Source organism: Halichoerus grypus, chromosome 13 (genome assembly GCF_964656455.1).
Source record: "Halichoerus grypus chromosome 13, mHalGry1.hap1.1, whole genome shotgun sequence".
Classification (NCBI taxonomy): Eukaryota; Metazoa; Chordata; class Mammalia; order Carnivora; family Phocidae; genus Halichoerus; species Halichoerus grypus.
Window position 1 is genome coordinate 87,505,348 of NC_135724.1, and position 23,297 is coordinate 87,528,644.

General features: G+C 40.4%; 1 protein-coding gene across 2 annotated transcripts in view; it reads right to left on the reverse strand.

The window, feature by feature from the left end:
* ATP2A2 (ATPase sarcoplasmic/endoplasmic reticulum Ca2+ transporting 2) overlaps window positions 1-22,734 on the reverse strand; it is a 57,327-nt gene extending 34,593 nt beyond the window's left edge. The window contains exons 1-5 of one of the 2 annotated variants that reach the window (XR_004920828.2): window positions 22,028-22,733; window positions 21,309-21,326; window positions 21,140-21,222; window positions 13,766-13,870; window positions 8,726-8,864 (exon numbers count right to left, since the gene is read on the reverse strand). Coding sequence is in view for 1 of the 2 variants with exons in the window: in XM_036103439.2 (XP_035959332.1) it covers window positions 8,726-8,864; window positions 13,766-13,870; window positions 21,140-21,222; window positions 21,309-21,326; window positions 22,028-22,145 (463 nt within the window). In the remaining variant the exon portion in view is untranslated. Of the gene's footprint in view, window positions 1-8,725; window positions 8,865-13,765; window positions 13,871-21,139; window positions 21,223-21,308; window positions 21,327-22,027 lie in introns of both variants that reach the window. The other variant, XM_036103439.2, reaches the window with a different exon arrangement.
* Window positions 22,735-23,297: the final 563 nt, after the last annotated feature.

The window sequence follows — 23,297 nt, forward strand, 5'->3', positions numbered from 1 at the left end:
TCCTTCTTTTTTATGGCTGAGTAATATTCCACTGCACATGTATAACACATTTCTTTACCCATTCATCCATCAACAGATGTTTAGGTTGTTTCCATGTCTTGCCTATTGTAAACAACACTACAAGTAACATAGGGGGTACAGATATTTCTTTGGGATAGTGATTTCTTTTCCTTCAGATATATACCCAGAAATGGAACTGCTGGATCCTATGGAGTACGTACTTTTAAAAAACATTGCTCTAAGCAGCTAGCCAGATCTGAAGGCCTGTTTTTGTCTGTTTTTAAAAGAGCCCTCAATGGGGCACCTGGATGGCTCAGCAAGTTAAGGGTCTGACTCTTGATTTCGGCTCAGGTCATGATCCCAGGGTCGTGAGATGGAGCCCCAGGTCAGGCTCTGAGCTCAGCATGGAGTCTGCTTGAGATTCTCTCCCTCTCCCAGTCCCCACTTCAAGTGGGTGCACACACATGCTTTCTCAAATAAATGAAAAAAAAAATAAATCTTTAAAAGAGCCTGTAAGAGAAAAATGATTTTTATAATTTTAGAGGCTTAATTAAAAAAATTACATATATTTTTCTACAGAGACTGTGTGGGGCCCACAGAGCCTCAAATATTTACTAAAAGGCTCTGTATGCCAAAAAAAAAAAACCAACAAAAAAAAACACCTCTCTGCTCTATAGCACAGAATCTTGGGTATTTGTATCAGCGGTTAGGGAGCTTGGCAGTTATGGATTAAAGTGTTTGCTGACTTTCAGACTGCTCCAAATCCTTTTTTTCCTAAAAGCAAAAGTACACCTGGACTCATGGCCCCAGTTAACAAATGATAAGACCATGTTATCAGAATCAGACATCTTCTAGAGCCAGAAAGCTCCTTTAAAAAGTCTACTCCAATTACCCAATTCTGTAGAGGTTAATCTGTCCAGTGTCATGCAGAATTAGAATAATAATCCGGGTTCTTCTGTCAATCAGTCATCTTTGTATTTTACAACTTTGTCTTTCCTTTCCCTCAACTGCTTGGAAACACCGCTTCACAGGTTATTAATTTCCATTACTGGAAGGTGACTATCAACAGTGGAACTTTTCTTCCCTTAAATAGCTGCCAAGTTTAAGAATTCGTTTTTTTATTGACTAAATCCCAAAACTGCTGGCACTACTTACTGAACATTAACTTTTCATTTTAGGAAATAAATCAATTTCTTTAGAAGCTAAAGCAAATGGAATTTTATGTTAAGACTGTCATTTCTATCACATAATCTTAAGATATGATTTGCTCCCAAGTATACTTACTATAGGACAGAAATCATCAAGGATACTTCTATCTTTGTACTATTCACCAACTCCAGGTTACCAACATACATAAAGTTTGTTGGTTTTTTTTTTAAAGATTTTATTTATTTGACAGAGAAAGACACAACGAGAGAAGGAACACAAGCAGGGGGAGTGGGAGAAGGAGAAGCAGGCTTCCCGCGGAGCAGGGAGCCCAATGTGGGGCTCGATCCCAGGACCCTGGAATCATGACCTGAGCTGAAGGCAGACGCTTAACGACTAAGCCAGCCAGGTGCCCCCATAAAGTTTGTTTTAAACAATCCTGAAAACGAAGGCGTTGAGAGTCAATAAATAACCCCCCCAGGCATACACTAGAACCCCTAAAATTCTGAAGTGAAGACTTTTATGACTACCATAGCTTGATTCACTTTGATAAGATTAGCAAATAATCCAGAAAACGTAAAAATATGGATGTTTGTTTCTCATAAAATTATACCTGATTTTACGAATATGGGTTTCCAGCCATCCAAATATTTTCCTGGCATTAAGGTAATACAAAAGTACTGTGGCTTCAGATGATGAAAATGTAGTAACTATCTCCGTATTTAACTTGCCAGAGCAATTTTATTTGGCTCCTATATTCTAGATACTTCTAAGGTTTACATAGCATCTGCTATGCATGCTTACACAGTGTCTCCTTGGAAAGGTTATTAGCTGGTATAGCAACATCTGAAATTTAACTTCCTTAATCCCTACGTCTCCCCCTCAAAAAACCTCCTGGTCCAGCCTAGCCTTCAGAAAGTTCAGCAGAACTACTCTATACTCATCCAAAAGCTAGCAAAAAGGACTTTATCACCTGAATTTAAGAGATGAACCCTATATCCAAAAAAATGGCTACAAAAAGATCTCTTTTTCTGTAAGTATCCAAATAGTAACTCCACACTTGCTTTTATCTCCAAAATAGTTCACAATATTCTCCAGTTTTTCAATTCATCAAAGAATCCCTCAAACTTAATTTCATAATTTAAATGAAAATATAAAAGTTACCATGTCTAAAAGCACAGATCATGCCATTTATCCCTTAGGCTATGTAGAGAGTAAGACTGACTGCCAAGAAATAATTTAGATCTACACTTAAAATTCAAGTTCATTTCTTTGGTTCACAGAACTGAATTACTGTGCTAAATGCCAAATGGCAGAGTCAATCAGATTATTAATCCTAATAAAAGTAGAAGTTAAAAAGCCTCAACATGTATAGTTTTAATGTTTTAATAAACACTTATTCATCTGGCTCAGGTTAAGCAGTCACAGTATGTTTATCCAAAAAGGTTCCATACATCCTTGTACACGTCTTAGGATTACGTGTTACCCAATTCAGTGACCCACTGGTTCTAGTAATTCAGCAAAACTATGATTTCTAATTTGGATATAGATATACAACCACCATGAAAAGTCACCAAACAGACCAAATAATATATTGACAACCTAAAAATTAAATTGTGATCTGGCTTCAACATGATAAGGGCCACCTACAAAAGCCACAGCTAACATAAGACTTCATGATAAAAGACTACACTTACCCCCTATGATCAGGAACAAGACAAGAATGTCTACTCTTGCCACTTCTATTCAATATTCTACTGGGGATTCTATTTACAAGAAACAAGAAAAAGAAACAAAAGGCACCCAGATGGGAAAGACACAGAAATATTTGTTTGTAGATAACATGATCTTATTTACAGAAAATCTTAAGGGCTCTTGAAAAACTAGTAAGATTCCAGCAAGATTGCAAGGTTTAAGATACAGACAAAAATCAATTGTATTTCTATACACCAGCAAAGAATAATCTAAAATGAAATAGAGAAAACAATCCCAATTACACATAGCTTCCAAACAAAAAAAAACATAAAATACTTACGAATAAACAAGACTTGTACACTGTAAACAACAGAATGCTAAAATAAAAGACCTAAATAAATGGAAAGACACCCTACATTATCATCCAAGTGGCATTTTCTTGTACTGGAAGATTTAATGTTGTTGGTGGCCATACTCCCCAAAATTATCTATACAATTAACATAACTCTTACCGAGATCCTAGGTTTTTGTTTTGGAGAAAATAGCAAGCTAATCTTAAATTTATATGGAAATGCAAGGGAACCAGTATACTCCAAACCATAAAGAAAAACAACAAAGTAGAGAGGACACAAACTCAATGATGTCAAAACTTACTACACAAAGTACAGTAACCAAGACAGTGTGGTGTTGGCATAAGGATAGACACACAGATCAATGGAATAATAGTCCATTTGTAGTGGAAAATGTGGTCAATTGATTTTTGACAAGGGTGCCAGGACAATTCAATGAATATCTTTTCAACAAATGGTGCTCAGACAACTGGATATCCAAACTGCAAAAGAAGGAAGCCCGACACCTGCACACCTCACACCACATAGAAAAACCTTTGTGACCTTAGATTAGGCAACAGTACCTTAGGACACCAAAAGCACAAGCAACAAAAGAAAAAAACTGACAAATGGGACTTTATCAAAATCAAAAATATTTATGCTACAAAGAACACCAAGAAAGTAAAAAGAAAACCTACAGAATGGGAAAAATTATCGGAAAGCACATCTGGTAAGACAGGATATGTAAAAACAAAACAAAACAAAACCTTACAGATGACTAAAAAGACAAATAACCCAATTTAAATAGATAAGGATTTGAAAAGACATTTCTCCAAAGACAACATACTAACAGAAAATAAACATAGGACAAGATGCTCAACATCATTAGGAAATTAGGAAGATACCACTTCATGGCTAAAATTAGAAAATAAAGATAATAACAAGTGTTGGTGAGAATGTGGAGAAACTAGAACTTAAATGTTGCTAGTGGAAATGAAAAATAACGCAACCACTTCAGATAACAGATTGGAAGTTGCTCAAAATGTTAAACATAGAGTAGTCATATGCCCCAGCAATGCCATGGCTAAGGGCGTACCTAAGAGATTGAAAGCATACGTTTACACAAAAACTTGTACACAAATATTCACAGTAGCATTATTCATAATGGCCAAGAAGGGGAAACAACCCAAATGTTGGTGAACTGATGGATGGATAAATAAAATGTGGTACACCCGAACAATGGGATATTCAGCCATAAAAAGTAATGAGATACATTATACACATGATGGAAAAATATGTGACCCATGCTGCATGGATGAATTCTGAAAAACAATATACCAGGTGAAGAAGGCAGTCTCAAAGGCCATATATTGTATGGTCCCATTTATATGCAATATCCAGAATAAACTGTGGCTGCTGGGGCCTACGGGCAAGGGGCAGGGGGAGTGACTGCTAATGTTCTGCATCCCTCAGAATGGTCAAAATTCAAGAAGAGTAGTATACAAGAGCCCAGTGTTGAAGCACCGCACATGCTTTTAGCAATCCATGTACAGTGGGGGAAAGAGTAGGAAGGAAAAAGCATTAAACTATTAGAACTGCTCGCACTCCCCACAAAGGTTTCAGAAAGAGGTGAAAGCAGAATGGGGGTTTCAACGTGTTTATTGCTTAACATAGTTACTAGTAAGTCTATTCACCTAAGATGAGGGATTTAAACTCATCTTCTAATATTAAACCAATTGTTTTTTGAATAGTAAAAGAAAGGGAGTAGTTGCCAGAAGCTGGAGAAGGGCTTAAAGGGAAGTAACTGTTCAATGGGAACAGAAGATCAGTTTGAGAAAATGAAAAAGTTCTGGAGATGGATGGATGATGGTCTGGAGATGGTCGCACAACAATGTGAATGTGCTTAATGCCACGGAACTATACATTTAAAAACAGTTAAAATGGTAAACTTTATATTCTGTGTATTTTACCACAACATATACAAATAAGGGTATTCTAGTAGACTGGAAGTTTTAGGTCACACACACTGAATCAATCATTATTTGTCCTTCCTAAACCATCAAACACATACAAACATACAAAACACTACATTATAGGAAACAGAATTTCACAGCGGGCAAGAAAAGTCAGGTAAATTAGGGCTATAACCAAAGCTTTGCCACTGTGAGATCTGGGCAAATTAATAAATTATATAAAGTTTAACTTCCCAAAAAAGGCCAGGAAAGTTCGGTGGTATTGAAAACTAAAAATAGAGGCCCATAAGGAGAGGCATGAGATGAAATCATAGAAGCAAGCAGGAGCCATACGATGGAAGGTCTTTTAGGTGAAAAGCATTTTATATTTCAGGTACAATCGGGAAGCCACTGAACAATTTTAGCAGGTGAGTGAACAACAGGACCTTTAGGAAACTGCTCCGGCTGCTATGTGGAGAAAGGACTGGAAGAAGGTGACAAAGGAAGCCAGAGCCCAGTAAGGACACAAGGACAGTCCCAGTATGAGCTGGTGACTGAGGAAACAAATTCACAAATTTGGGTTTGTTTTGGAGACAGAATCAAATGGTCTTAGAGAAAGATAACGAGAATGAAGGACCAAGATGACTCCCAAGCTTCTCTCAGCTAATTAGGTGGTCAGAATGACGTACCGAGACAGGAAAGCCTGGAGAGCAACCAGATTGAGAAGAAAAGACAAATCCAAAGAGTAGCTGGCCTTTATCTCTTCAAAAGGGAAGATGCCTTGAGGGTCAAGGTTACAGCTTCCTCCGACACTATTTACCACTGCCACTTACTGATGCAAACTCAGGATAAACGCCTGGGTGGTAATTTTTCTTTTTTTAAAAGTTTTTTTAAAATTTATTTGAGAGAGAGAGAACACAAGCAGGGGGAGCGTGAGAGGGAGAAGCAGGCTTCCCGCAGAGCAGGGAGCCCGACACAGGGCCCGATCCCAGGACGCTGGGATCATGACCTGAGCTGAAGGCAGACACCTAACGACTGAGTCACCCAGGCGCCCCTCCCTAACTTTTCATATAGACTCAATATACTGATATAGCCTAACTAGCATAAAAACTCTTAAAATATTTTTAGTGCGAGAGGCTGAAGAGTATATGAGTATATTACCAGATTAAACTGGAGAAACGGAAAACATATGAAGTCAAACGGAATCTCATACACAAATTTAGGTGACATTATCAGCAACTGCACCTCTCACATACGTACGTCTGGAAAGACAAACCATCTTTCTCTGAGGTTTCCTTCCTCAATTACCAGCACCATCACCATCCAGTCACCTAAATCAGAAATCCTGCCAGTGGCTTTGATTCTACATCCCAAGCCCAGTCAGCTCCATACACCCATCTGGTTATTGTTATTATTTTTTTTTTTTTAAAGAATTTATTTATTTATTTGACAGAGAGAGACACAGCGAGAGAGGGAACACAAGCAGGGGGAGGGGGAGAGGGAGAAGCAGGCTTCCCACAGAGCAGGGAGCCCGATGCGGGGCTCGATCCCAGGACCCTGGGATCATGACCTGAGCCAAAGGCAGACGCTTAACGACTGAGCCACCCAGGCGCCCCCCATCTGGTTATTAAAACCTGTCACTGAGCATTGAAATTTGAGACTATTTGTCAAACTACAAAGGCCATAATTTCATGCCCAAGGGAGATTCCATTATTTTGGGACAGGACCTGGTCAAAACTTTAAAGAGCGCCCCCAGATGATTGTGATGTGCACCTCCGCTTAAGAACCACTATTCATAAACTCAAAATTCTTCCCTTGTTATTCTTAATGCTACTGCTCTCATTATCTCTTGCCTCATCACCTTTGGCCTAGACTATCAAATAGCCTATCTCTAGCCTTCCCCATTCTGACCTATTTTCTGTATCACAGCCAGAATTCCCTAATTCTTATTTTTGCTATAAAATCCACTGTGACAAGTGGTAAAAAACTGAATGAGGTTGTCGATTAGACAAGTTTTGTATCAATTTCCTGATTTTGATAATTGTACGGAACTTATACCAAGAGAATGCCCTTGATTTTATAAATACTCAAGTATTAAGGATAAAGAGGCATCATGCCTGCGACATATTCCCAAATAGTTCAGACAAAAATGTGTGAACGTATAGGTATCGACTGAAAAAGGATAATGCACATGTGATAAAACATTAACACTTTGAGAATCTGGGTAAAGGATATGTGGGAACTCTTACTATTCTTACAATATTCTTAATGTCAAAATTAGTTTAAAAAATGGATTTTTAAAAATAATACAATCCTGTGTATTTGACAGAAAAAGAGAGAGAGAGAGCACAAGCAGGGGGAGTGGGAGAGGGAGAAGAAGGCTCCCCACTGAGCAGGGAGCCTGACTCGGGGCTCCACCCCAGGACCCTGAGATAATGACCTGAGCTGAAGGCAGACACTTAACCGACTGAGCCACCCAGGCGCCCCTGTATTTTCTCTTCCTTATGATTTTCTTAATAACATTTTCTTTTCTCTAGCTTACTTTAAGAATACAATATATAAAACATATAAACACACAGAACATGTCTTAACTATGTTCTGTATATAAGGCCAGCAGTAAAGTTTTTGAGAAGTCAAAAGTTATACATGGATTCCTGAGCGCCCCAACTCCTTCATTGTTCAAGGATCAACTGGTAAAAAGTATTTGGAGCTCAGCAAGGTGTGAAAAACCATGACATTGTGAATAATCTGATATAACTCTCCAGCAAAAAGACTAGACTGTTATTGGTTCTGGGCATTCAGGGCTGCCTAAAAACATGGTACTGATCTTGAGCAATGAGAATACAAACCCCTTTAAGATCTGTGGAGAGCTCTGGCCTTGCACTGAATTCACAAACTCTTTGAAGGTCTTTGAAGCTGAGACCCCTGGCTCTGTGTTATGCAGAAGTATTTTAAAGCAGAGCTTGTTAGGGCCGGGAAATTACCCTTAACCATCTACTTAGTTTGATAGTTACAAGTATGACTAAACATTTGTATCAAGAATCAAAACAGGAAAAACTATGTAGCCCTTAACTTGTCTTCTAAATTGCTCATTTCAACTAATTGTCAAATAGAGATTAAGTTCATTATTTCACGAGTGCTAGTGTTCTACCACGGACCAAAAGTATTAAGTACAACAGTTCAAAACACTGTTTAAAACAAACAAATTTTATCAACACGAGGGGAGATGGCAAACACCTAGAAATAAATATACAGAAAACTTGATTTGTTTGGAAGGCACCAAAACCTGTTAATATAATTGATACATCTGAGCATAATTTTTTAAAAAATTTATTTATTTGACAGAGAGAGAGAGAGAGAAAGCACAGGCAGGGGAACCAGGCAGAGGGAGAAGCAGGCTCCCCGCTGAGCAGGGAGCCCGATATGGGGCTCGATCCCAGGACCCTGGGATCATGACCTGAGCCGAAGGCAGACGCTTAACCGACTGAGCCACCCAGGTGTCCCTGAGCACAATTTTTAAAACACTTAATTATGAGCCTTGAGAAAAGGACTGCGTTCAGATACACAATCTAGAATAAAACAAAAATGACAAACTCAACTCACCAGCAATTTCTACAATATCACCAGGAACTATGTCTTTAGCTTTAATCCGCTGGACACTCTTTCTGTCCTGTCGATATACTTTGCCCATTTCAGGCTCATATTCCTTAAGGGCTTCGATTGCATTCTCAGCATTTCTTTCCTATAAAAAAGATAAAAGTAGTAAACACATACTTGCCACTGCAAATTAGTATTTTAGTCCAAGGAATCAAATTTTAGACTTCTAAACTTTAGGAAAAAAGACGCAAAAGATGCACATTAATGATACTTATAAACAATTCACATAAGATGAAAAAACACCAGGATCTTACAATTTTGTGCTAAAAAATGAAGAATTAAGCACCCTAACAGGCCTGAACAGGGAATAAAATCCTAACAGGAAAAAGCAGTTACAGAATCTGTTGTCCCCAAGCCCACTGTGTAACAAGGCCCTCACCTCCAGTCACAGCCACACCGCTGAAAATTGATCCTGTCTCATATGAAAAGTGATGGTCTGGGGCTAGACTGCTTAGGTTCACTCCAGGCTTTTCCACTTAACAGCTAAGTGATTGTGCATGAGCTACACAACACACAGGTTTGGTGCCTACAAAACCTGGACACCAACACTACTACCGCAAGGGCTATGAGGATTTACAAACTATTTAGACTGTGTTTTGGCCAATAATACATGTTATGAGTGATGAAAATTAAGAAAATCAAGTTACATCTGAAATTCTAGGAAATCTCTCTGCAGTAGTGAAGACTAATAAATGGTTGGAATCTCATCAGAGAACTGTCAGTCCTGGGGTGCCTGGGTGGCTCAGTCATTTTAAATATCCAACTTTTTCTTTAAGATTCATTTATTTTGAGAGAGAACATGCACGTGCATGGGTGGCAGGGCAGACGGCAGAGGGAGAGAGAATCTTAACCAGACTCCATGCTGAGTGCAGAGCCCGAGGTGGGGCTAGAACTCATGACCCTGAGATCATGACCTGAGCTGAAGTCAAGAGTCAGACGCTTGACTGAGCTCCCCAGGTTCCCCAAGCAGCTGACCCTTGATTTTGGCTCAGGTCATGATCTCAGGGTTGTGAAATCAAGCCCTGTTGGGCCCTGTGCTGGGCGTGGACCCTGATTACGTTTCCCTCTACCTCCCTTCCACCTCCCCCTAAAAAACCAAAAAACAAAAACTGCTAGTCCCATAGCATATATACCATATTTACTGTAACTGTATACAAATATATCAAACCTTAGTCATACATAGCTTTTCTTTCCAAATTTTGAGATGAAAGATGTAGAAATCAAAATATGTTAAAAAAAAAAAAAAAAGGCTACAGGAAAGTTCCTTTAAGGGAAGAAAAAAAAAAAGAAAGAAAAAGAAAAGCAAATGTGCCAAATTTCTCTTCTCTCCTTTTGGAGAGTAAGCAATTAGAAGTCAAGGAGCAATCTACACAGTGCATGCCCAGGTGAGGTTACTCAAAGCACAAAGGAAGGATTCATTTCTCTCACTTCTTGCCTTCTGATATAAACCTCAATTTAACCTTTTTTTTTTATTTTTAAAAGATTTTATTTATTTGACAGAGAGAGACACAGTGAGAGAGGGAACACAAGCAGGGGGAGCGCGAGAGGGAGAAGCAGGCTTCCCGCTGAGCAGGGAGCCCAATGTGGGGCTCGATCCCAGGACCCTGGGATCATGACCTGAGCCGAAGGCAGACGCTTAACGACTGAGCCACCCAGGCGCCCCAAAGCTCAATTTAACCTTATCTGGGTAGAATTTACACACAATACTACATGATTTCATTTTTTTTTTTAAAGATTTTATTTGAGATAGAGCGAGAGCGAGAGCGAGAGCGAGAGAGAACACAAGCAGGGTGGAGGGGCAGAGGGAGAGAGAGAAGCAAGACTCCCCGCTGAGCAGGAAGCCCAATGCGGAGCTCAATCCCAGGACCTAGAGATCAAGATCTGAGCCACCCAGGTGTCCCTGTAATCTCATTTTTTTACCTGAGTGTAAGAATTATGGTCTGTCGCAAAAAATCCCAAAATCTGCTTAAAGTGAAGTTAGAGGGCTTAAAACTGAAAGCTAATGGCATGAGTCTCACTTTAAATGTTTACATCCGTGAAAAAGTATAGAATATGTTAAATTTGGGAACCTCATGATAAAAATAATTTCAACCCCATATCAGATTTGCTTAAAGAATATTATCTGTATCACCTTGTAATTAACAGAAATGCTAGAATATTTAATTCTAATTAAATGTCATTGCTATAAGGTCCTTAAATTCAAATGCTACTGATGTTGTAAAAGAATAAATTCTCAGCACTGCTGCTATTCAATTAGTCAAATTTGAAACCACTTTTTTCCATAGAACTACCTCTCCCATTTGTTAACTGTGGCAGTTTTAATTCCTTTTCTCCCTCTTCAAGGTCATGTCAGATAGAGTTTAACTAGATTGCTCAAGGTTAAGAGATATCCCAGGAGCACTGTATTTTACTTCTACTCAAAATTAGCAAAAGTACATTTAAATTAGAAGCGTTAAAGATAAATTATCTCAGACCCCAAGGACAAAAATGCCAATTAAAATTACTTTAAAAGGCTTCCTCTCAACTCAAATGATCAAAAGGAATATTTAGAATGTAGGGGTGGAAAAGGGAAACAAATGATCACATATTCAAATAGGTTATATCCTGTTGGTGGGAATGCAAGCTGGTGCAGCCACTCTGGGAAACAGTATGGAGGTTCCTCAAAAGGTTGAAAATAGAGCTACCCTATGACCCAGCAATTGCACTACTGGTATTTACCCCAAAGATATAAATGTAGTGATCCGAAGGGGCACGTGCACCCCAATGTTTATAGCAGCAATGTTCACAAAAGCCAAACTGTGGAAAGAGCCTAGATGTCCATCAATAGATGAATGGATAAACAAGACGTGGTATATATATACAATGGAGTATTATGCAGCCATCAAAAAAAAAAAGTATGAAATCTTGCCATTTGCACAATGTGGATGGAACTAGAGGGTATTATGCTAAGTGAAATAAGTCAATCAGAGAAAGACAATTATTATATGATCTCACTGATATGAGGAATTTGAGAAAAAAGAGGATCATAGGGGAAGGGAGGGAAAAATGAAACAAGACAAAACCAGAGGGGGAGACAAACCGTAAGAGACTCTTAATCTCAGGAAACAAACTGAGGGTTGCTGGAGTGGAGGTGGGTAGGAGGGATGGAGTGGCTGGGTGATGGACACTGGGGAGGGTGAGCGCTGTGAATTGTGTAAGACTGATGAATCACAGACCTGTACCCCTGAAATACATTGTATTAAACAAACAGGTTCTATCAAGTGCTCACTTCAGCAGCATATACACTAAAATTGGAACAATTCTCGATTTCTCTAGTTCCCAATCACTTGTCACCTTCTTTGATGACACTGGTCAGCAGCATGTGCCCCCCCAACCTCCCAATACTACCTTACACTCTACTTATAATTTCCCTTACTTCCAGAAGAACTCTTCAGTATTGCCCATACCATCTGTATACTATGTAAATGAGATTAAAACCTAAGAATGTTATTTTTTAAACTAAGATAAATATAAAAGTCCTGTGAAAACTGCTGTAAAATTTTACTTCAAATTTGGATCAAGCCTGGGCCTAGACTCAAGTCACAGATACTCTGTACTACCTGTACAGCCTTTAAGAGGTCACTTAATCCCTCTGAACCTCAATGTCACATCTGTCAAATGGGAATATCATTTGTCTTATAAGATCACTGTAACAATGACATGGGAATGTATGTAAAGTATCTACCTAGCATAAATTATTTAATAGGAAAATATATATTACTAGCTTGAGAAGGATAATCTAATGCTGTGTATTGTTTCTTTTGCCTATATTATTCACAAGGGGATCACTTCTACTTAAACAACTTTAGAAAAAAATTAAAATAAGAGAAATATAGCACAATAGTATTTTCTTCTAAGTAGACCATCCTTCTACATGAGCCCACTACATAAAGGCCTTCATGTTTATTAATAAGATCAGAAGTTTACAATTTTTTTTTTAAAGATTTACTTATTTATTTTAGAGACAGAGTGCAAGTATGTGTGTGGGGGGGGGGAGGGCAAAAGTAGAGGAAGAACCTCAAGCAGATTCCCTGCTGAGCGGGGAGTCTGACATAGGGCTGGATCTCACAATCCTGAGATCATGACCTGGGCCGAATGAAGAGTTGGCTGCTTAACTGATTGAGCCACCCAGGCACCCCAGAAGTTTACAATTCTAATAGGACTAAGTATGCTTATAAAATGTTCCTACTTTAAGAATGTAGATGCACTCGGGGTGCCTGGGTGGCTCAGTGGTTAAGCGTCTGCCTTCAGCTCACATCATGATCCCAGGGTCCTGGGATCGAGCCCCGCATCGAGCTCCCTGCTCAGCGGGAAGCCTGCTTCTCCCTCCCCCACTCCCCCTGCTTGTGTTCCCTCTCTCGCTGTGTCTCTCTCCGTCAAATAAATAAAATCTTAAAAAAAAAAAAAAGGAAATTTAAAGTCCTCTAAACTAGATATATACAGAATAGCAATTACATGAAGGGGGGGTGGGTAGGAATCCCATTATGTGTCTGTAAACTGGCTTCCATTCTGTGAGTCAGAAAGGCCCAGGCAACTGAGGGAAAACAGCCAGAAGTATGCTCTGAAGGGAAAACAATTTTTACAGTTTAAGAAAAAAAAAAAATCCAAGGGGAATAAAAATGACATTGAATTTATGAAACTTTTCACAGGAAGCAGCTAGGAAATATACAGATACTGAATCTCAAATTTCCTAGTTTTCCTCAAATAGTTTCTCTCATCCATTATTCTTAACTCCATGCTGCATGAAGGATGAGCAATTTTAACAGTATATACATGCAGGAGAGGTCTAAAATGTTGCCATTAAATAAACAGACAAAAGAAAAAGCACACATAGATTTTCCAGAGATATTTTTAGTCAATACATGAGGAAAAAAAAAAAACAGATTAACACAGTTTAAATCACTTATATAAATTGCTAAACTCTAGCACTGCAGAATTTTTGCTTACCTGCCATACACCCACAATTGCATTGGCTACTAATATAAGTAAAATTACAAAGGGTTCTACAAAGGCTGTAATTGTTTCTTCACCTTCTTCAAACCAAGCCAAAACCTAAAAGAGAAATGGCATGTGTTAGAACTGTAATGTGTTTTTAGGCTTAGTGCCACTTGACAACAAAAGTGGCTGGCACTAAAGGAACTGCACTATATAAAATCTCTCTTCTTACCGTCCCTAGAGACAAATGGTGGCAAAATGTAATGACGGCAACAACCAGTTTATTATGTCCCTTGTTCAGAGTATTCTTGAGAATCAAAACTATACAACTTCTTAATATTCTTCAAAAGCTATTTTTCACATACTAATTGTTTTAAAATCCAAATAAAATACTTTCTGGGAAATAAATCCCATTCATTTTACATGGATATCTTCAGAAGAAATAAAACTTAAATTCTCTATTTTGTTAAAGTAAAAGGCAATCATCTACAACTTTGTTGATTTGCTTAATATTCCTACCAAATAATATCTATAGGCATAAATTCATTGTAAAAATCACTTGATCATGGACTCAAAATTATAGAGTACAATAGCATCCCGGTTATTTTCAGTGGTATCACTATAGGTCATCTCAAAATTACTCAAGGTTGTTGTGCAATCAGGAATGTATTTTGAAGGTTATCCGCCATATGACATCTAGTATAGCAATTCAGAACCTCAGAGAGGACAGAAGTCCACAAATGTTATTTATAACTGGATACAGAACACTGCCCCAAGGAAAATGAGCAGAAAATTAATTTCTAGCTCACACAACCATAACCTTGTCAGGATGTAAAAGCTACAAGTTAAGAGAAGATAAACTTCATAACTGAGCAAACTTAAGTTGATAAGAGAAGCCAAGAAATGAATCTTTAAGAATGATAAAGAACATGGTAAAAGAGCCATCTAAATAGTTAAAAACTAATTTTTGTGAAAAACTGCCAATCCAGAAAAGATGTCAAACATATCTTATGATTCAATCTGGGAGATAAGATTTGCCTTTGTTTTTTAGCATTGCTTAAAATGTCTGCATATTTCACAAAAAAATATTTTCTTTAAAAGACCAATTTAGTAAACAATCAAAGCACTGGTTTTGATACTTTTTAATAGTCAGATATGGCTCACGGCAATAATGAAACCACCTAAGTTTATACTTAGTGGAATAGTATAAGGTGAACTTTTATACAAACAGTAAACAACCAGAGAGGTAAGACAAGGCCTAACATGAATTTTGCAAGTAAGATAAGGGAATGATGAATGAACAAGAAATATCAACCTGAGCAGGAAAAAAACCAGGAGACACCAGGACCGGGTCCTGAAAGGTACCAATGACCACTGACAGCTAGTGAACTAGGGCAGGCAGAAAACCAGAATGAATATAAATGTTGCCGCAGGCTTTCAACAGGGCATTCCTGGTGTTAAGGCCAGGCCTAGTGCCAAAACGAAAACTTCCCTAGGAAGTTATAAATTTTGATAGATGCAAGATCACAGCTGCTTTGATACTAGCCTTTCAAACATTTGCCAAGGAGAGCATATCAGAAATAAGAAACTTAATTAGCTCTTGGGGGAGAAAAATCGCTCAACCTGATGAGCAACTAGGACCTATGCAAAAGGTCAGTGAGGCATTAGCAACTGTAAGATAAGCTTCACACCTTGTTAAAGAGGGTAGGAACTTCCCTCTTGGCAGCTAGGCCTAAGGAACAAACTTAAATATCCCCTAACAGCTGGAGCAAAGGGAAGACTACAGCAAATAGTTACAGGACTATCAGAGCAAATCTCTACTTTAAAAAAAAAAAAATGTGTGGTTCCTCTGCAGAAGTAGAATTTATCAATTATGTAAAAATCCTTATCTGTACAATGCAGTAACCTTTTCTTCCACTACAGGACTTCAAATGTTTATGTGTAAGAAACCCAAACACTGGGGTGCCTGGGTGGCTCAGTCGTTAAGTGCCTGCCTTCAGCTTGGGTCATGATCCCAGGGTCCTGGGATCGAGCCCTGCATCCGGCTCCCTGCTCCACGGGAAGCCTGCTTCTCCCTCTCACACTCCCCCTACTTGTGTTTCTCTCTCTTTCTGTGTCAAATAAATAAAATCTTTAAAAAAATAGAAAAGAAAAGAAAAGAAACCCAAGCATTCGTAATTATTTGAAGGTTCCACAACTGTATTAATTACTGGTTGATGAGAAACTAGCGGGCAGATTTCTCAGTGTGGAAGGCTGATGCTGAACCTATTTAAAATCAACCATCAATTTCCTGAATACTTTTTAAAATGTCTATTTTGAGGACGCCTGGGTGGCTCAGTTGGTTAAGCACTGCCTTCAGCTCAGGTCATGGTTCCGGGGTCCTGGGTCCCACATCGGGCTCCCTCTGCTCTGTAGGGAGTCTGCTTCTCCCTCTGCTTCTGCCTGCCACTCCCCCTGCTTGTGTGCTTGCACGCTGTCAAATAAGTAAATAAAATCTTTTAAAAGATAAAAATAAAAATAAAATGTCTATTTTGAAACCACAAATAACCCAAATAATCAAATGCTACAGCCCAAAGTGAAGATCAACCCATATTTCATTAACTGGTAAGAACCAATCCAGTTGATTATGTTCAGATCATATTATGGAGTCCTTCATGGTTTGTTCTATTGAAAGGAAACCTAGTGTACATGGGATGATGATACTACAAATGAAAGGTCCCAGGAGATGAGGGAGTGAAGTGTGTGAGACATTATTACCAAAATGAAAGATGCCTTATTAGCATTATAGCATAGTCAGTTCATAATTATGGCTTATCAAGTTATACAAAATATCTTCATATGGGGGGGTAAATGTTTCTAAAAATCTTCATTGGAGAGTACATTGAACATAAATGATTACCTATTTGTATTGCCTTTTGTTCACCACTGTATCCCCAGGGGCCTAGAAGTATCTCTGGTACACAGATGATGCTCACTATTTACTGTACAGAAGCATGAATGAATGAAACAAAATCTCATATAACCTGTAAGGTACAAGACCCTGAGGGCGTATTTGAACTTAAACATCTAGAGCAAGAAGTAACCAACTTCATCAACACTATCAAAGGAAAGTGGAAGAAAAAGCTACTGCAGTTAATTTTAGGCACAGTGTTTCTTCTTTGCTTTGCACTATTAATACAGTAACAACACTTGTCTTCTGGGGCTTATAGAATCCAGCAAATTCGAAGTTTCAAATCTGCCAATCCTATTCAAGGTAACCACTTACTAATGAGTACTCAACTACATCTTAAACTGCTTCAATAGGGTAGGATAGGCTATCTTCTAATTATCTGTAAGACTGATCTCTGCCAATCACAGTAACTTCTGACAGGACAACCAGAAGATGCTGGAGAGCAGAGTTTAATGAATAAAAGCAAATTTTAATCCAAGGTAAAAATGTGTGTTCCAATGGGAGACAGTCACGGTTCTGTGACTCCATTATCTTAGCTTCATGTGGGGATAATGTACTAAGCACTCAATGAGATCCAAAAAAAGAACATGAGAGATCATAAGCACATTTTTAAGACTGAGGGCACCTGTCTGCATTCCTCTTTGTATCCTTAGAAACTTGCAAGGACACTGGGTACTCAAATACTTCAATGAATGAAGAAATTTACATTAAAAAAAAAAGTTTTAAAGAGGAAATCAAAGTTAAACATTTCACAAGAAAGAAAATGTATCAACAATAAATGTTATGACAATTTTCTGGGGTGGGAAACCAAAATTCTTTTAGCCATTAAAAAAAAAAGGTATGAATTAGACTACATTCTCTTCTGATCCACACATAAATTTAAAAATACTGGTTTTCGATTTGAGAATACAATCTTCTTAAACACACACACACACACACACACAACATAATAAAATAAAAATTTAAAAAAACACTAAAACCCTACAGGCAAACACACCCACACACACACACACATTCACCTTTCAAAACATTTTAAAGAAAGGCTCTAAATAAATTAGACCAATCAGTGAACTACCCATTTTATCCTTTAAAAAAAAATAAGTTAAAAGAAAACACAGGAAAAAAGTAACATCATTACATAATATAAACTACTTCTTGACTATATTGTACTAAGAAAACCAAGAAACCAGACCTCATGTATTTTGAAAATGCTACTAACACAAGCTCACTCAAATATATTTGTTTTATCAGAATCACTAACCCAGGCTCTAAAAGAAATGAAGAATCCTTTTTAAAGGGTCCAGTAGGAAGGAAAAGACACTATTCAAATACAAGTGACAAGATGAGAAGTGCCTTGGTCTAACCACGTTTTAGCAGCATTTTAGGATCACTCCAAGTAGTGTGGTGGGGAAATGGGGATGGAGGGTAGAGCAACTTTTGCAAACTATGTTACAACAGAGGACTTCACGAATTCCTATGAGGCAGATATGGCCCTCCTACTCATCTCCTTCAGGTCTTTTCTCTAAAGTAACCTTCTTGGAGGACTTTCCTGACCACCCTATGTGAAAACTATACCCTCCCTCCTCATACTCTTACCCCCTGCTTTATTTTTCTCCATAGCACTATCACTGTCCAACAGACTCATTTTACTTGTTTATATCTGTCTCTACTAGAATGTCGGCTCCAGGTTAAGAGACTTTGCCTATTTTGTTCAAATGGCTGTATCCCCAGTGTCTGTGCCATGTCCCAGGTGTTCAATAAATACCTAATGAAGTAGTGAAGGAGAGAAAAGAACAGGTGTTCCAGTAAGCAACCATATGATGTATTAAATGAAGGGCAAAGTTGTGACCAAGGAGGATGTAAAGACAGTGAAAGGATAGCAGGTCATGAATGTCAAATGAAGGAATTTCTAATGTTACTTTATATGTAGTGGGAGAGATTATAGCTCACTTCTTCCAAACCAAGTAAACTTTAAACTCTTTCTATCTGGCGAATATTGCAATTACACTTTATCCCAACAGGTCATGAGTACAGAACATTAACGCAGCTTCCTACAGTTAACAGTTTACTTAGTTTGATATCTGAAATAAATCACTAAAGCCTGATATTTCTTTTTAACTTGAGCAGAACCTGACGATATGTACATGTTGTAGGAACTGTCTATCAATTCTCCAAAAGAACATGAATATTCTACCATGATTTTCCTGTAAATTAGGAATAAACTACCACAAAAAAGACTCAGTGATCTTTTAAAAGATAAAAGAAACGAGGAATGAAAAGGTCAAGAACAATGTAATAATAGCGCCAATTCCACATGAAGAAAATGAACAAAACAGGTCTGATATCCAAAATGTCTTGATCAAACAAGTCAGAGCAAACTAACAGTATTTCCTAAACCTTTATTATTTTTGTTTAGCAACCCATGAAATAAAAATGTCACACAGTTCATTTCCTGAGCATTAACTCCAAGTAGTTACCAAAAAGGTAATTCAAATTTCAATTCCAAAATATAGTTCTATAAAGCTATAAAAACCCAATATCCTACCCTATGATAAAATTAGAGCATTTTAAAACCCATTTAAAAATGCTTAAAAACTATAAACTCCTTTCTTCAAAATAAAAGTCACACACATTACTAATTCAAAATGTTAATACAAAGTCATCAAACTGGCAACTCAAGAGATTCTATAAAACCCAAATATTCAATAGCTTGTTTATTGGAAATAATGCTGATGTTACAACACAGCCTTAAGTTACACACACAGAATAACTCAATAAAAATTTATTTTATCTCTGCCTTGTATACACCAAATGATTTACTTCTAAGATGTCCCTGATAACCTTATTGAACCCCAGTATCTTAACTGCCAAATTTGAGGCTACTTCAGAATTATGCAGCTAGCTTAAACATACATAAACATTACACTACCCCAAACGTATTATTTGTTTTGCCCCAAGACGATGTACTTCTGAAACTGAGACTCAAACAGCTCTAGTCCTTTATCTTAATCGGTAAAAGCAGCAGCCATTTAGGAGCCATTAGGTGGGGGGAGGGGGGAGGAGTGGGTGGTGTTGAATTAATCAAGAACAGACAGACATGTAAGAGGTATGGAGTAATTCAGGACACTGAATGCTTTGCTATGACACTCTCAGTTTTATTCAGTGAAAACCACAGAAAAGATTCGTGAGGACTGAATTATTATTAATAGCTACATATCACTTAGCCAACATGGCATGATAGATTAATATTAAAGTCTCATGTCAGAAGCTGTATACAGTAGTATTACTCCAAAAGCTCACCTCTTGCCAATTTCCCCCCTCACCTAAAGAAGTGCCTACTGCTTCCTTTTGATTTAGTTCTCAAAACAGCCTTCTAGGATATGGTTGTCATAAAGACGGAGGTAGATTCCTGGGGCTTTCAAATGTACAAACACACAAAAAATGAAACCTTGAAGCTGTGTCAATTTTGTGAAGCCTGAAGAAGTATTGCACTGGGTGAATTTCACTTCCCATCATGGTTATTATAAGAATACAATACTGTAATTTAAGAACAAAAGTCATCTCATGCTGTTAGGATTAGGAACATCTGTGTCCTATTCATGACCATTTTCAGGAAAACTACCAAGAAGTCCACTGCCCAAGAAAAAATGCAGTAAAAAATTAATACTGAACAGAAAAAAAAATGTTAATAACCTAGAAATATCCTCACCAACCCATCACCCTTTTTCTGCTGTAGTTCCTTGCATTTCACCAGTTTCTTAGCAACCATACAGGACTCAAGTCGGTAACCACATACAGTATAAGAAAAAACAGGTTTTGGGTTTTTTTTTTTTCCTTTTAAAATCCAGAACCAATTGTACTGAACCTTGTGCTCTCTACCTAGGAGTCACTTAAGACGGGGGTCCAATTTAGATAAATATACCACCCTAAAGGTCAGTGACCAAATTTGGTCAACAGTGGTGCCATCACTGCCGTCATCATTCTTGTCACTGTCAGAAACAACTGTCACCTTGCCATTACCAGGAAGGGAGAGCAACTGGAATATTCCTTTTGTAAGTTCTATTTACAGACTACAAAGGGCCCATCATCATCTTAGGATGATCTTACACAATGGAAGAACCCAAAACAGAGAAGACCTTCTGACAAAGAACTTTTTAATATTAAAATCTGATAAGCCACAAAAATTTATAAGACCCTGCCCCATGTAGGAACAATTTCTAACTGCACTGTAAATGCCAGGCATTAATTTTTTGCACACAAATGGCTTCAAGTGTTTTGTTTATAATTTTAAAATACCCAGATTTTTAAAAAATGAAGACACCGCTGAAATCTCTAAATATAATGTTCTCACGCAATAGACATCATTTGTTTCTTGGTTTTTCATCTCTGGAATAGTCTCTACTTTTTGGAGAGAAATAAAGTTTTTTTATACTTACAAAAGATATACAAGCTGCCAGCAATAAAATTCTAACTAGTAAGTCTTCAAACTGCTCAATCACAAGTTCCAGCAAGGTTTTTCCTGTTAGAAACAAACATCTGTTGTAAATGTCATCTTAACATCAGCACACAAAGGGGGTAAAAAAAGACCATGTTAAGATTACTCACCTTCTTCAGCCGGTAACTCTGTAGAATGCAGAAATTCGCCCGTCAACGTGTCAAGAAGGGAAAAAAAAAATTAGCATTGTCTTTATAAACTGCTAAAATTATCAGTCTTCGAAAGACGTACCTAGATCTACGAACCTTCAACCATTTTTAATGGGAACCATACCAAACGGTACCCCAAGAAAATATGCAGGATTTGTTGTAACCAATACCTTAGGCGTATCCCGAAGCGTAAAATCCCATCGCTACCTACTGAACAGGGCTCCCGAAACAAGGAGTCATTTCAGCTATGTCATGACTTCTGCCAGATGTGTAACTTTGGGCAATCCAAGAACGGTCAGAGGCTTTCTCAACTGCAACGACGCCTCATAAACTGGCTAGGGACAAGAAAATGTCTCGCAGGGTTCAACCCAGTTGCAGGAGACTCGTCCCTCCCTCCAGCGGGGCTGGCTGCTGCGGGTGAGAAGCCACCGAGCTAACTGCGTGCGGGGAAGGTCAAGGGCTCGAGGCGCGGGGTCCTGGAGGTACAGACAAGACCCCAGAGCCTCGGCCTGCAGTCCCTCTCCCGCGGGGCCGGGGCGCGGGCTCGACCCGCCGCCTGCAGCCCTCGGCGGGCGCGGAGCCCAGACCCACGAGGTGGAGCCCGGTCAGCCATCTTCCCTGGCTCTCGGGCCCGCGCCGGGCAGCGCGGGGCCCCTGCAGTCCCGGCGCCGGGCACCTACCGTTGGAACCCCATCTCTCCTTGAGCTTCTTGACCTGCTCCAGGCTCAGCCCCGTGCTCTCGTTGACGCCGAAGTGGCCCAGCACCTCCTCCACCGTCTTTGTGTGCGCGTTCTCCATGGCTGCGGGGGCCCGGCCGGCCTCGCCTCCAGTCCCCGCGGCCTCCTCGCCTCCGCCTCGCACTCGGGCCGCGGGCTCGTGCCACCCCGGGCGCCCAGGCGCGGACTGGCCTCTCCCCCTCCTCCTCCTCCTGCGGCCGCTTCCGCCTCGCCGGGCGCTGAATCACCCCGCGCCCCCTCCCCCAGACAACCGCCCCTCTCGCAGCCCGGCCCGCGCCGGCGCACGCCCCGGACTCAGCTGGGCGGTGGGGGGCTCCTGACCCTCCCTCCCCTCGTCAGAAGGGAGGGCCTCCTTTGCCCTCAACCGCCCGCCGGGAGCGCAGGCCGCGGCCCCCGAACCCCCTCCCCGCTTTCCTGAGGTGATTTGCGGCCCCTCCCGGGCCGGAGGAGGGGGCGCCCGGCCGACCCCCGAGAACAGAACGGAGCGAGGGCGGCGAGCCGGCGGGGTGGTGCGCGGCGCGCTCGCCCTGTTCCCTCAGCTCCGCACCCCCGACAGCGGCGGAGGAAACTGCGGCGAAAGAGAAGGAGGTGGCGTCGGGGACGGCTCCGCGGCGGCTGCTCTAATAGCATTTATCCGCCGCTGCCTCCCCTCTCGCCGCCGCCGCGGCATGTGGACGCCGCTCATTGGCCGAGAGGGCCCAGCGCGGCGCGGGCGGCACGGCCCCGCCCCCTCCCCTCGGCTCCCTCCCTCCCGCGCTACTCGCGCCCACGCCGCCGCGCAGGCCCCGCCCCCTCCCGCGCACCGCCCCCAGGAACCCGGATAGAGGCCGGCGCGCGCGGGGCCGCGCCCGCGCAGTGCGCGCCCTGGCCCGCGGGCCGGTGGAGACCTAACCTACGCCGGGCTAGAGCCCTTCCATCCACGCCCACCCGCGGGCACAGAGCCCAGAGAGGTCGAGGGCTCACAGCGGGCTCCCTGCACTCGATGCCCCGAGGAAAACTGCCTGCCCTTCGGGGTTGGCCCGGGGCCGGGGTGGGTGTCTGGGAAGGCGAGGCCGAGGAACCTGGGAACCCGGTCCGCACTGGGCCTTCCGAAGCGCGCTCGGCTTGGTGTCCTTGGCTCGCCCGCCCCCTCGCCCTCTGCCTTGCGGGCCACATTCTGCATCCTAATCTGTCTCCTTTAGAGCCCCCTTCGGGAATCGAGGGGAGGAATTCC